Here is a 15,677-nt window from a genome sequence, read left to right as displayed (position 1 = left end):
CCGAACGATGACGAAAAGTGCTGTCACACCTGGATGAAGATGTATCCTGTGCTCGTGCTCCAAAATAAGCACAGAAATGCGATGACCTTTTGGCAGAATAATTGGATGCATGACTTCCTCCGGTAGTAGCGAGTTTGAGAGGCATCCACCTACACGAAGCAGGCCGTTCTTGCAAACCATGGGTGAAAGTGTTCGAAGTGTTGACGAATTTGCAACAGTTTTTCCCCTTTTCAACAGGTGTATATCGGATGAGAAGCCTTCTTGAGCGTGCCTGAGACAATAAATGCGGGCCTCGCTGATTTCCTCAAACGTGAGTGTGAGGCTTGACGGAATCCGCTTCTTCATTCTGCTTCGATTCATAAAGCGAAGAACATAAGCAGTGCAGCGAATCAGCTTGGTCCAGGAAGAAACTCGAAGCGATAGTCACTCAATCGGGGACGCTTCAGGTTTAGATTCAATACGGCTGCATAGTGAACAGGATTTCAGCCCTTCCATTATGGGCGTGTCCAAAATTGTGTTGGGATTGTTGCCACTACGAAGCTTTGAAGCAAGCAGATCGTTATGGTGTAGCCAATGTGGACCCTTCCACCACAGCTTATAGCTCATGAGATTGGCTGCTAGCATTCCCCTCGATGCGCAATCGGCAGGGTTATCCTTTGAACCAACGTGATGCCATGCGCTGCGTGGTATGACATTGATATGGTGTCGGTGGTGCAGAATCGGCATTGGCTATTTATTGGTTGGGAGAATCGGTATTCATGGGTCAGTCTTGAGTGTCCTAGGCGCAGTCTGATGATTTTGGTAAGCTCCCTTCTTGGTAAGTTGCTAGTTTGTGAGTTTTTGGTGTAGTCGTTGATGTTTTTCGTTGTTAGACTTATGTTTTGTACCAAGGGGACGCTTTATCGAGAATATTTGACTGATTTTTCAGGCGGTTGGTTTTTAGGTGTTTATTGATGTTTGTGCGGTTTACATTCGGAATGGTGATTAGGGGTGATACTATTGCGTCCTTAGCTGCTGCATCGGCGCATTCATTACCTTTTATCCCAATGTGACTGGGGACCCATAACAGTTTGATTTTTGTCTTTTTTCTTATGAGTAAATCTCCGATCGTTGAAATAAAGAATGACTCATTGTTAATGTTTAGAATAGCTTCCAATGTTGAAAGTGAGTCTGAACAAATTCAAGTTTTCCCCCTTTTTTTTTTGTGGCTATTTTAATAGCTTCCAGGATTGCAATTGCCTCTGCTGTAAATACCGATGAGTAATTCGGTAGAATGGCTTTTTTAATAACCTCCTTTTCTGAGGTAACTGCTAGGCCAATTATTTCTTGGCTTTTGGATCCATCAGTATAAAGGAAGCTAAAATTCTGGTTCGTCAGGTTATTCTTGATTTCCAGAAATTGTGTGTAAGTTTCCTTATTTGTGGATGATTTTTTTGCGCTGCTTAATTGGGTGTCTATTAAGCTTGTATCCATAAGCCAGGGAGGTTTTGATGGTTTGAGCTTGTTGGGAGGTGAAATAGGGATATCTAAATGCTGACAGCTATTTATGCATTTGTTGATTGTAGATTTTCTGTATTTTTTATTTTTCTTCTTGTAGATCCGTTGTATGATTTGATTTAGAGGGGTGTCTTTGGCCTGTAAGATGGTGTGGATGGATTTTGCTTTTAAGTACTCATTTCTATTTTCTATTGTTTGGATGTTTGCTTCAAGGTAGAGGTTGTATGTGGGCGTAGAGCAAAAGGCTCCTAGTGCTGATCTTAGGGCTGAGTTGAGTAGAGTTTTAATCGGTTTTATTGTAGCTTTGGGTGAGGTCCCGTATATGGGCAGAGCGTAGTCTTTTTTGGAGATGCATAGGCTTCTAACGATTTCAATTAACGTATGGGGATTGCTATTGTATTTTCTGCTCGATAAGCATTTTATTACGTTTAGTGATTTGTCTATTGATTTTTGTAATTTCTTAACGTGCGGTTTGAATTTGTATCTAAAGTCGAAATTTACGCCTAATAGAGTCAGTTCATTAATAGTTTTGATGTTGGTACCTTGTGTAGAAACCTGGCATGAGCAAAGTCTCTTTCTGCATATGTGTATGTGCTTACACTTTGAGATAGAGAGCATGGCCCCTGATTTCTGACACCATTCGTTAATCTCGTTAAAAGAGTATCAAGATTTATCGAGGCATTTTTGGGTTTCTTTAGATTAATGAAGATGTTGAAGTCATCTGCATATGCTATGTGTCTACAATCTCTGAGAGGCTGTTAAACGCAATCAGGAATAGGATGACCGAAAGTGGAGATTCTTGCGGGATGCCGTTGTGTAGTGGGTGTATCCTTGACGTGCTATCATTGGCTCTTACCCGAATTTTTCTATTGGACATAAAGTTTGCGACGTAGTTGGTTATCACAGGGCCGCAGCCCCATTCCGAAAGTTGTTTAGTTATTGTATGAAGACCCATTTTTGCAAAAGCTTTGGCGAAGTCGAGGGATATGATGGATAGGTGTCTCTTTTCCGTAAGGGCGCGTCTGGGTAAAGTAGACAGTCCATAACAGATTTTCCCTTTTTGAATCCAAGTTGACGACTATTTAGTAGCTTGTTGGATGCAGCAAACCACCAAAACCGTTTTAAAATGATTTTGTCTAAGGTTTTTGATAGGCAGGGATTGAGGGAGATTGGCCTGTAAGATTCAATTATGGTTTTATCATTACCTGATTTGTGTATTGGGATTATGGTGCTTGTTTTGTAGGTTTGTGGAATGTGAGATCTTAGGATATTGTTAAAGAAGCTAATGATTCTAGTTTTTACTGCTTTTGAGACGTGTTGATCATTGGGTAATTTATAGTATCATGTCGTGGTGTATGTCCTTTTAGGCTGTTTAAGGCTGCTGAGAATTCAATGAAGTTTATATCCTGTTCCATAAAGGCGACTGTTCTGCTTGTGGGGTTAACATGGTTTGATGAGATGAATTTTTGTTTTTCTTCAATGAAGCTCGTGGAGAACTGTGTGTCCTCTGAGCGAAGCGACCAGAAAGTTGCGAAAGCGTCTGCAATTTCGTCCGGGGAGGTTAGAAGGTTGTTATTACTATTGCTTTGAATCGCATGGATTTTTGTGGCTTTGTGAAGGCCGCAGAGTTTTCTTATTTTGCTCCAAATTGCTTCTGGTTTGGATTGTGGTGTGATTGTAGAGGTGAGTTCAAACAGGCTGTCTGCTTTGTTTTTATTTTTATTTCTGTTCTGTATTGGGCGTTTAGTCCTTTGTAATTAATTAGGTTATTTGTTGACATTTCTCATTAAAGGTCCTCCAGGCCTTAATTTTTTCTTTCTTTAAAGCTTCTAGTTTTTTATTCCACCAGGGGACATTGTGGTGAGATTTCGGAGGTTTGGTATGTGGGATACTGTTGTACGCACTTTGGAGAATGATTTTGTTGATATTGCTAGCTTCCTTGTTGATATTCGAAGACGTTGGGATTGAATTGTTGAGGTTATTTGTAAGGCTTTCAAATTTGCCTGTTGCTTTTGTATCATTTAAAGCCAAAGCGTTCTCATATATCTCCTTAGTTCTTAAATGCTCTGGTAAAGCAACACCTTCCTTTGCAGTATTTTCCTTAGAAAGTGTACAAAACCGACAATAAAATGTGGCTTTAAATGACGTCGTAAAACCGAGTAATTAGTTTTGGCCCAAATTATCCCCAAAAATATTGCAAAGTCTGAAGTAAACTTTTATCGGACCCTCGTTTGTACTTATTTCTATTCCAGTTTGTTCCAGACTTTTAAAAACGTCAACTAAAGGTTTAAGGAAGGGGTCACTGCCATATTTTTTTGCGTATTTGCTTTTAAAATAGGCAGCAACAAATACAAAATCCAATTTAAAAAGTAGATGCTGAGGAAGCACAGGAAATGTGTAATATACCCCACATATATTGTCCTTCCTAAGGGGTTGTTCACTTCGAAACCATCCAAAAATAAGAAAATTGGAATATCGTTTTTTTTTTCAAAGTTGGAAACTTTTCCTTTGAAAGAAGTTCCTTTTACATAATGGCTTAGATTAAAGTTTCCCTCATATTTATACCCGTTACTCGTAGAGTAAAAGGGTATATTGTATTCGTGCAAAAGTATGTAACAGCTAGAAGGATGCGTTTCCGACCATATAAAGTATATATATTCTTGATCAGGATCACTAGCCGAGTCGATCTAGCCATGTCCGTCTGTCCGTCTGTCTGTCTGTCTGTCTGTCTGGAAACTCTTGGAAACTACAAAAGATAGAAGGTTGGGATTGCCTACACATATTCTTGGGCTTCCTACGCAGCGCAAGTTTATTTTATCAAGGTGCCACGCCCCCTCTAACGACCACAAACCGCAAAAAGCCGTGTCGCCCACAGTTTTGTGTATAAATAGTACCAATTCCGTGCCATAGATGGCGCAGTCGCCGCGTGTTCAACACTCCAGCTGGTGCTGGAAAAAAGCTGGTCACATTTGTATTCACGTAAATTATTTGAAATGAGGGGCGCAAAAAACATACAAGAAGGCATATTTATATTAAAGTTGTTAAGCTGATTAACGGGTATTTAATAGTCGAGGAACTCGACTATAGCGTTCTCTCTTGTTTTTCATCAAGTCTATAGCAGCTCAAAGAATGTTTATACCCGTTACTCGTAGAGTAAAAGGGTATATTGTATTCGTGCAAAAGTATGTAACAGGGAGAAGGAAGCGTTTCCGACCCCATAAAGTATATATATTCTTGATCAGGATCACTAGCCGAGTCGATCTAGCCATGTCCGTCTGTCCGTCTGTCCGTCTGTCTGTCCGTCTGTCCGTCTGTCCGTCTGTCCGTCTGTCTGTCTGTATGAACGCTGAGATCTCGGAAACTATAAAAGCTAGAAGATTGGCATTTTGCATGCAGATTTTAGGAGTTCCTACGCAGCGCAAGTTTGTTTCAAAATGGTGCCACGCCCCCTCTAACGCCCACAATCGCTTATATACGATTTTAAAAATTTTAATATTTTGGAAAAGTAAAAATGCAGTTTTATTGTGGTTATCAATACCTATCGAAATGTAGAAGAAATTTTTTAAATCGGACCATTCGTTAAAAAGTTATTCGTGATCAAAGTTTTCTATCTCTATCTCCATCGCCCTCGCACTCCCTTTACCTGAGTAACGGGTATCTGATAGTCGGGGCACCCGACTATAACGTTCTCTCTTGTTTTATTTGAAATATAATTGGCATAATAGACCCCTTTATATTAGATGGTGCAATAGTCGGCTTGTAATTTTGATGCACTTCTTGCAATTCATTGCTTACATTAAAAACTGTGGGCATTTCAAAACATCTGTCACTAATAAGTTTTTTTAAAAACAGGTGTTCAGTCCCAACGCATGCAGCAGTAGTCTAAAAACGATTTGGCTTGAGGACGAGTTTCGGATGAAATTTTATCTAAAAATAAGTCTTTAAATGAGTCTACAATGGTTGTATTAACCTCCTCAAAGATGTTCTGAACAAATAAAACGTCTTTTCTGCAAAAATTATCTTTTGCATGCAATTTAGTTATGGCTAAAATTTTTGATTTAAAACTTTTAATTATTTGTCTAAATGATTAATCAGAAAAAGATTCTGCAGTGATTTCAACTTGAGAACAAGTCGGAGGGTCGTCAATACAATTACTTTCAGTGCTGCAGATTTTTAATGTAACGTTGCCATCTGATCCTTGTTCGTTTTTGGAGACTGATTTAAGATTTATATGCCTCTTAAGGTGAGCTTTAAATGTTCTAAAAGAAGAAAACTTCTAATCGCATTTTAATTCGATACATTTATATTTGTCTACTTCTTTTAAATTGTGATGATGCTTAAAATGTAAGCATAAGCTATCGAAGGCTAGAAAATTCCCTAAAACATTTAAAGCAATGCATTTTGCTCTATGCGTTGGATTATTTGTAGAAAAAAACAAGAGAGAAAGCTATAGTCGGGTTCGTGTCCCGACTATCTAATACCCGTCACTCAGCTAAAGGGAGTGCAAACGCTGTACTCGGGTTGATGTCCCGACTAATAATCGTAACTCAGCTAAAGGGAAAGCGAGGGAGATAGATATAGAAACTTTGATTGCGTATAACTTTCTAATGAATGGTCCGACTTGAAAAATATCTTCTACATTTCGATAGGTATAAATAAGCACAACAAAATTGCATTTATACTTCTCGGAAATCTGTAAAGGTGTGGGCGACAGACACATTTTAAAATCGTTAGTCGGCGATTGTGGGCGTTAGAGGGGGCGTGGCACTCGGCTGAAATAAACTTGCGCTGCGTAGGAAGCCCAAGAATATGCGTGGAAAATCTCAACCTTCTAGCTTTTGTAGTTTCCGAGATCTCAGCGTTCATACAGACAGACAGACAGACGGACAGACGGACATGGCTAGATCGACTCGGCTAGTGATCCTGATCAAGAATATATATAGTTTATAGGGTCGGAAACGCTTCCTTCTACCTGTTACATACTTTTGCACGAATCTAATATACCCTTTTACTCTACGAGTAACGGGTATAATGATTACGGATTGATGGTGAATAGATCACGCTTAATGGTTTGTAAGACCACTTTCGAATTGGGTTGATCGAATAATACACTATTATTTCACAATTAGAATGAATGCTTTATTTCATGTCGACCGTTCGTGGTCAGAAACAAGAGAGAGAGAGAAATAGCAAGACCAGACCATCTCAAGAAAGAAAATCTTACATGCTATAAAATATACCAATTTATTATGACTTGTTATAGGGTTCCTCAACATCCCGGCCCACCCTGAAACTAAGTTTCTGAATTAGGCAGAATGGCAATTTTAGAAATGGGTCTAACAGGTTCTCCTGATGAAGCTCGCAGCTTTACGGCGCGTACCAGCCCGTCCTTGCCCGGATAGACTTCAATTACGCGCGCCAAAGCCCAAGCAGCGGGGAGTGTATTTGAATCCTTGATGATCGCCATATCCCCAGTAGCAACGTTCTTCCTCTCCGTATTCCACTTAGGGCGCTGTTGAAGTGTAGTGAGGTACTCCTGATGCCATCTCTCCCAAAAGCCTTGTAGCATTGCCTGTACATTTTGCCAGTAATCCAGTCGGTTAACTGCTATGTGGCCAAGATCGCCCTCTGGAACTGATGTATAAGGGCGTCCAATCAGCAGGTGTGCGGGTGACAAGTAGGAAACCTCGGTGTCTGACGTAGCGAAGAGAGGGCGTGAATTGACGACGCACTCAATTTGAGCCAGAAGGGTGTGCATCTGCTCAAATGTGAGGATGGAATTCCCGATGACACGACGCAGATGAAGCTTTACGGAGCGAACAGTTGATTTCCATTTTCCGCCCCAGTGGGGTGCGTGCGGTGGTATGAAACTCCATTTGATACCCTCGCTGGCCAACGATTGAGTTACTTGTGTTATGCTGCTGTGACAGGATGAGCTTATACATGTCGTCTAACACCTTCTTAGCTCCCACAAAGTTGCGACCGTTGTCGCTGATGATGTGGGTACACTTGCCTCGACGGGAGATAAAACGACGAAGTGTAGCGAGAAATGTCTCCGTGCTGAGATCTGTAGCCAACTCCAAATGAATTGCGGAGCTCACTAGGCAGACAAATAGGCAGATGTATCCTTTTTCCTTTCGTGGATTCCTTCCCTTGTGCACCTTGAGCAGAAGCGGTCCGGCATAGTCGCACCCAGTATTTTCAAATGGATATGCTTGACGTACCCGAACAGCTGGCAAGTCCGCCATGTATTGATCAGCTGTTTTGTGGCGTTGGCGAAAACATTTGTGACAAGAATGTGTAAGCTTGCGAATCATGTTGCGTGCGCCAACTATCCAATATTGTTGCCGAACGATGACGAAAAGTGCTGTCACACCTGGATGAAGATGTATCCTGTGCTCGTGCTCCAAAATAAGCACAGAAATGCGATGACCTTTTGGCAGAATAATTGGATGCATGACTTCCTCCGGTAGTAGCGAGTTTGAGAGGCATCCACCTACACGAAGCAGGCCGTTCTTGCAAACCATGGGTGAAAGTGTTCGAAGTGTTGACGAATTTGCAACAGCTTTTCCCCTTTTCAACAGGTGTATATCGGATGAGAAGCCTTCTTGAGCGTGCCTGAGACAATATATGCGGGCCTCGCTGATTTCCTCAAACGTGAGTGTGAGGCTTGACGGAATCCGCTTCTTCATTCTGCTTCGATTCATAAAGCGAAGAACATAAGCAGTGCAGCGAATCAGCTTGGTCCAGGAAGAAACTCGAAGCGATAGACACTCAATCGGGGACGCTTCAGGTTTAGATTCAATACGGCTGCATAGTGAAGAGGATTTCAGCCCTTCCATAACGGGCGTGTCCAAAATTGTGTTGGGATTGTTGCCACTACGAAGCTTTGAAGCAAGTAGATCGTTATGGTGTAGCCAATGTGGACCCTTCCACCACAGCTCATAGCTCATGAGATTGGCTGCTAGCATTCCCCTCGATGCGCAATCAGCCGGGTTATCTTTTGAGCCAACGTGATGCCATGCGCTGCGTGGTATGACATCCAGGATCTCCGAAGTACGGTTGGCAATAAAGGTTTTCAGCTTTGATGGGGTGTGCGACAGCCACGAAAGGACAATCGTGGAATCGCACCAAGCATGCACAATTATGTCCTTGTGCTGTAAGCCCTCCTTAACAGCTCGGAGAAGGCGAGTGAGCAATAGCGCTCCACAGAGTTCCAGCCAAGGAAGACTTTGTTGCTTCAGTGGCGCACCACGTGTTTTGGCTGCCATAAGTGACACCCAGCAGGTGCCGTCTGCGTTGCTTACACGGCTGTATACGACAGCGGCATATGCCTTTATAGACGCGTCTGAAAATCCATGTAATTCGATTTTTCCCGATTCGCTGGGTACAAAACGTGGAATGCTTAGGTTTGTTATGCAGTTAATATCGTCGCGACAGGTCTGCCACCACTCAGCCAGCTTCGGTGGGAGCTTTGAATCCCAGTCCAGGTCAAGTAGCCAAAGTTCTTGGAAAAGGATTTTGAACTGTACTACCACAGGCGCCAGAATACCTAGAGGATCGAAAATTCGTGAGACATCTGACAATACTTGCCGTTTAGTAGCTTCTGGTTCCGTGGAAAGTGAAGTCTTGTAGGACAGGACGTCGTCTTGGGGATTCCAATGCATTCCTAAAACCTTCACCGCACTGGTTATTGGGAGCTCCTCTTGTATGGTGTGGCTGAGGCGGCTGCTGTTGGACACCCATTTGCCAAGCTCAAGCTTAGCCTTGGACATCAGCTGGATGAGTTCGTCGCGGCGGCTAAGTATTTCGTCTTCAGTTTCTGCGCCAGTAAGGACATCGTCAACGTAAAAGTCCTCAAGCACAATTTTTGATGCTGTGGGAAACTCATCCTGGTGGTCTCGCGCTAGTTGTTCCAGTACCCTGACAGCAAGAAACGGTGCACAGCTTGTTCCATAGGTAACTGTGCAGAGTTGAAAGTGTTGAAGAGGATCATTCGGGGCATCTCTCCATACGATCCGTTGAAAGTTGCGGTGCAGATCTGGAGAAAAATTTTGACTATTTCCGCCGAAAACACAAACTTGTGCATTCGAAAGCGAAGGCATACGTGAAAAAGGTTACGTTGAATGCTGGGCCCAATGTGTAAGGCATCATTTAGAGCGTGGCCGTTTACGTCTTCAAATGACCCGTCAAATACCACGAGCAGCTTCTTTCCTAGAACTGGGTGGTGTGGCATGTAAAACGTTTTGCCTGATGTATTGCATTCTTCTGGGGCCAGCTTACGCATATGACCTAGGCTTAGATATTCGTTCATAAATTTTGAATATTGCTTGCGTAGCTCCATATCACGCTGTAGGCGACGTTCCACAGCATAGAAGCGTGACCCAGCGCCGTGCAGGCTGTCTCCAAACTCTCGGCTTTCGTGTTTGAAAGGCAATTTAACGATGTATTTGCCGTCTGGGTCTCGGGAATGTGTGGTCAAAAAGTGCTGCTCCACTTTTTCGTGCGAAGGGTCTTGTTGTTTGTGGTCAGTGTTATCCTCGATCTCCCAAAAGCGTTGAAGAGAGGCGTTTATGTCAACAGTAGTCACGAGCGTGTTGGCAGTTAATGGATGCGGCATTGCAACGGAAGTGATTATCCATCCAAAAATCGAGCTGATGGCAATAATATTTCCATCGGTGTCATATTTTTTATCACCTGACAGAACGGACCAAATTTGTTCATTTCCCAGTAAAATGTCTACTGGTGAAGATGTGTTAAACGATGTATCGGCTAACTGGAGTCCATCGTAGATCCTTAAAAGCTGTTTCGTCAATGTCGTCCCGTTGAAGTGATGAAGTGATTTTGCCCAGCACATGGGCTGCGACAAAAATCGTATGCAGTGACACCATTGATTTGATATGCAGCGTTGCCAATCCTCTAGTAGTTTCGGCCTTGACGGAAGATATTCCGGAAACTAGTAATCTTGAGGGTGAACGTGCGAGCCAAAGTGCGTTGACGCATCGTTCAGAAACGTATGACAGCTCAGAACCGCTATCCAAAAGCACACGGCAAATTGTGTAAGAACCTTTAGTGTTTTGGACATACACCAAAGCTTTGGGCAATGTGCTTCTTTTGAGTCCCGGTGACTGTCGCGAACCACGTACTTCGCGTTTTGAGAGCAGATGGTAGGGTAGTCTACGTTGAGCACGCGCTGGTTCCGGCTGTGGTTTCCAGTAGAGGGGGTCGGGGATATATTAAACGCAGCTACTTGCTCTTTACAATAAATCCTTATTAATTCGCGTGCTAAATGAGGAATCTCCGAGGACTAAACCGGACTGTTAACTAATACAGGACCGACAAGGACGAACAAGGATGTAGTGCCTTTATGCCAGCGGTTGTTTGTGCTGACTTGCCCTCCCTACCATGATCACCGTTGACCAGCTACATTTATGGTGATCCCTAAAAGGCGACTACACTTTACACGACAGATAACATTCGACGACGCATGGCTTCCCTATTGACACTACTCAACTTTAGAGAACATTATACATTTTATTTTTAAACATAGAATAATCCTATTGAATGACAAAAATTAATTCTAAACAAGTTCATTAGGAACCTAAGAAATGATTAACATATAGATTGAAACTAAAAATGCGAATTTAATGAATAAAAATTAAATTTAGCGATCGCTGAATATTTCTGTGCTCATGTATATAACATCTAGATTTTACATGAAACAATACAAATATAGAGAGCGGGTAAACTTATGTAAACTTATGCCATTGTTTTTGTGGCTTTCATTTTTAAATTTTAAGAACAGGGAGTTGTGGGTTGGGTTTTATGGGAGAAAATTTATGGAATTGGATTTAGTTTTTTTTCAGTATAGCATTTTAAAGATTTAAATTTTCATGTTTGTTTTTTTTTATGTTTGATGACTTTAATTCACTTAGACTGCTTGAGTCGGCTTTATTTATTTTTATTATTTTTAATAAAGGTAGTTGAAATTCTGTAAGAGTAAGACGTTGCAATTAACTCACTTTGTTTCCCACGATGAAGCGCTTCTCGACGGGCCTGTGAAAGAGAATATCAACTACTTAAGAGAGCTAAGTTGCTCTCGCTCGCCTTGCTCACGCAATCTAAAGCGGAACGGTACTCTCACAATTTACTTTAACTGATCTTTAGTGGTTAAAACATGGGAGAGGGAAGGGAAACGAAAATGGGAAGAAGGGACTGTTCTGCTCTAATGCATGTTCTCCTGCTAATGACCTTCTCTCTTGATGGCTAAAACTATTCTCTTAAAACTACTTAAACTAAATTTCTGCTACTGATCTGCTCCTAGCGGCGTAAAATGCCGCGTAAAATTCGTTTGCTTGCGGGTTTCTAAATGGCTTTAAATTTGTTTTTGTATTTCAAAGAAATTTAATTAATTCATTTTGCTTGTTTTTGCACGGCCTATTGAATGTATTGCCTGTAAACTATCCCTAGCTTATGTTATGCTGTCTTTTCTACAATATATAAAAGTGGGTGCTGAAAATATCAAAAACAAGAGAGAACGCTATAGTCGGGTTGGTGTCCCGACTATTTAATACCCGTCACTCAGCTAAAGCGAACGCTGTACTCGTGTTGGTGTCCTGACTATAATCGTAACTCAGCTAAAGGGAGTGCGAGGGAGATAGATATATAAATTTTGATTGCGTATAACTTTTTAATGAATGGTCCGATTTGAAAAATGTCTTCTACATTTCGATAGGTATAAATATACACAACAAAATTGCATTTTTACTTTTCGGAAATCTTTAAAGATGTGGGCGCAGGACCCATTTTCGTCGGCGATTGTGGGCGTTAGAGGGGGCGTGGCGTTCGGCTAAAATAAACTTGCGCTGCGTAGGAAGCCAAAGAATATGTGTGGGAAATCTCAACCTTCTAGCTTTTGTAGTTTCCGAGATCTCAGCGTTCATACAGACGGACAGACGGACAGACGGAGAGACGGAGAGACGGACAGACGGACATGGCTAGATCGACTCGGCTAGTGACCCTGATCAAGAATATATATACTTTATGGGATCGGAAACGCTTCCTTCTAGCTGTTACATACTTTTGCACGAATACAATATACCCTTTTACTCTACGAGTAACGGGTATAAATATGTAGATAATATAAATACAATGTACAAGATGTACAAGAGAATGATGACGGCCATTGCAGTGCTTGCACGAATGTTTCGATTTACATTGCGAAGATCGGTGGCCAGGGCGTAGGCAATTGCAGCAAAGCGACTTTCCTTTCACAAAGGAGCGCCGATGTTCGATGTTCAGATTTGGAAATTGAGAGCATCTATATAGCTGATGGTCAGCAGAGCCACACTTACCACAATTGCCACTGTTCACTGCAATAAGTGCGCGCTTCGTTTTGGCAGGCTTGTCTGTGTGGCTGCCAGGATCGAGTTTGATTGCCGATGTAGCTTGGCTTAATTCAAAATCCTCGCAACGATCATCAAGGAATTTAAACAAGTCTGTAACAGTTGGCGTCGCAGCTCCTCTGGTGTCCTCTATCCACTTCCTTCTAGAGTCGGGATCAATTTTAGCCAGTACAAGATGAATCGCCCAGCAGTCACGGCTGGTCTCCCCAACTGCATCTAGCCCACGAATGATTTTAATGGCGCCATCAGTAAGTTTGCGTAGATTAGATACTTCGCCGTTGGGGGCAGCAACCAGTTCCATGAAGGTGTCCACTAAGGAGTTCACGATATGCCTTGGGCGGTTATAGCGTTCATTGAGGCGTTCCCATGATGAATCATAAGCTGATTCCGTAATGGACATGTGACTGAGAAGATTGGCTGCTTCACCAACTATGAAAAATTTAAGGTAGTGAAACTTTTGAATCTTTCCCAGATGAGTCTTGTTGTGGACGGTGCTCTCGTAAATATCCTTAAAGGCTGGCCATTCCTTGTAGTCTCCACCAAAGGGTTTTATGTGGATTTTCGGCAACGGATTTTCAGTTAAAGAAACTGCAGCAGGCGGCGGCGTGGCCAAGGAAGATGTTCCGTTCTCAGAAAGTCGCTGAAGGAACTCACTTTGCTGTTGCAGCAATGTGGCCATGTTGTGATCCGCTTGCGGTATGGCGCTTGGCTGAAGATCGCTCTTAAACGACGCGAATAAGGTAAGCGCGTGCAAGTACTTCTCCTCATACGTTTGGAAGTCTTCGGTAGGATCCTCGAAACCCTCAACATTATCGTACAAGTGCATTTCGTCGGTGACCTCCTCAAGGCTTTTGAATGCTTGATTTAGCCGTTCCAGCATGGCATCGACTCCGGAGTAAGTGCTCTGTGGAGGTGGGTTCTCGATGTAACTCACCAAGCGAGTTATGGTAGCCTTTAGCCGACCACGTTCTTGGATAAGCCGTTTAAGCGTCTGTTGCTCCATGGTGTGCAGATTCAATTATAAAGATGCGGAAGTATTCCGGCTCTCGAAGGACCACACAATGATGGTGAATAGATCACGCTAAATGGTTTGTAAGACCACTTTCGAATTGGGTTGATCGAATAATACACAATTATTTCACAATAAGAATGAATGCTTTATTTCATGTCGACTATTCGTGGTCAGAAACAACAGAGAGAGAGAGAGAGAGAGAGAAATAGCAAGACCAGACCATCTCAAGAGGGAAAATAAAATATACCAAATTATTATGATTTGTTATAGGGTTCCTCAACACGGATATTAAAGATCTTAAAATTATTTTATTCTACGGGTAAATATATGTATTAAAACTAAAAGATTATATTAAATTATTTACATTTTTTTTAAGTCTTCGATGACATTAATAACATTCGAATGTTTGATATCAAATGGTGTACTTATATTATACAAAAAATCCTGCAAAAAACTCCACACCTTATGCGACTCGTTCGGATATTTTAAGCCAAATACCTAATACACTTTAAAGCATATATCTAGTGCCAGTACAAACGAACTAAACTTATAGAGGTGTTCTCCGAAGCTTACATAAAACTCAGTTAAGTCTGTCAGCTCTGTGCCGACAACGATGACAAACGGTTGAATCGGCGTATTAGACTCGGCGTTTTTCCTGTTCAACTGCTCCAAGTGATTTTGCAAGTCATTTACTTCGGAGATTTGTAATACATTGCTGCACACGCTGTCCTCTATTGTTGCCTTGCGAGAGAACTTCACATTCCCTTGGGTGATGGTAAAGCGGTGAGATGGCTTTATAACAGCGTGCAGACATATAAATAGTATGCAGTCTTTTAAGCCTAATATAAAAATTCAGTTTTAAATTTAAAGCAGAAGTATATTAATAAATAACTTACTTGGACAAACAGAATCGTTCAAAGACTTAAAGAGATTTTTGTAATAGTTTTCCTTTAAATAAATATTATAGTAGGACATCAGTTTAGGTACGGTGTCCTCCCACTTAGTTGTTAATCCAAATTGGCGGTTGGGGTGTAACTTATTTAAGTCGTGTTCCAACAAAAAATATATATAAAACGAAATTTTAAAAGCAATACAAAATGGTTTTAAACATATAATAGCAAAACAAAACATCACAAACACATAGATCCCAAAATGGGGCTTCAAGCTTACAAACTTAAATCCTGTGGCCTGCTTAAACAAGGCAAAGTTTTTGATAACTTCATCGAATTTGTTTTCTGGATTGCTAATAAAGTTCTTCCGGAACTTATAAGTTGCAGTCCACAGTTCCATTGAGTCGTCTTCCGTCCCACCGTAAAACTTTAATTTTTGAAACCAGTCGACTATTTCGCTGATGGCTACGTACCAGTCGACTATTTTGCTGCTGGCTACGTAGACTACGGTTTCTGGTTCTGAGACTACCGTTTTTGGAGACATCTTTCTTTTTTTGAAGTGGTTGTGGAGTCTGTTAAACAAAATTCCACCAGGGCTACTTCTCTTTGCTGCCTTGCGCCCAATAAAGTAAATTTCTATCTTTTCAGATGGAAATATGCTTACTATTTCGTTGGCTAGCTTTTCAATTTCCGCCAATTTAACACTTGCATAGGTGTTGTTTTGGGGATCGTAAAAATTTTCGGAAATTAAATGTACAATTTTTTGCCTATTTTCCTGCGTTCGCATTATAAAATTCTATGATTTTTTTCCACAACTGGTAGACTGAAGTATATCAATTGCACTCTTGATTACAAACAAGAGAGAACGCTATA

At 41.5% G+C, this 15,677-nt stretch overlaps 1 protein-coding gene across 1 annotated transcript; it reads right to left on the bottom strand.

The window, feature by feature from the left end:
• Positions 1–6,790: 6,790 nt before the first annotated feature.
• LOC138912139 (uncharacterized) lies at positions 6,791–13,905 on the bottom strand. Its single transcript, XM_070211999.1, has 4 exons — positions 12,852–13,905; positions 9,619–10,236; positions 7,441–9,538; positions 6,791–7,385 (listed from the first exon to the last, which is right to left on the bottom strand). Exons 1-4 carry the CDS (start codon positions 13,903–13,905, stop codon positions 6,791–6,793), a joined length of 4,365 nt encoding a protein of 1,454 aa, XP_070068100.1.
• Positions 13,906–15,677: the final 1,772 nt, after the last annotated feature.

This window comes from Drosophila takahashii, chromosome 2R, assembly GCF_030179915.1.
Source record: "Drosophila takahashii strain IR98-3 E-12201 chromosome 2R, DtakHiC1v2, whole genome shotgun sequence".
Classification (NCBI taxonomy): Eukaryota; Metazoa; Arthropoda; class Insecta; order Diptera; family Drosophilidae; genus Drosophila; species Drosophila takahashii.
Note: the sequence above shows the minus strand (reverse complement) of the source record. Positions and strands in the feature narration are given on the sequence as shown.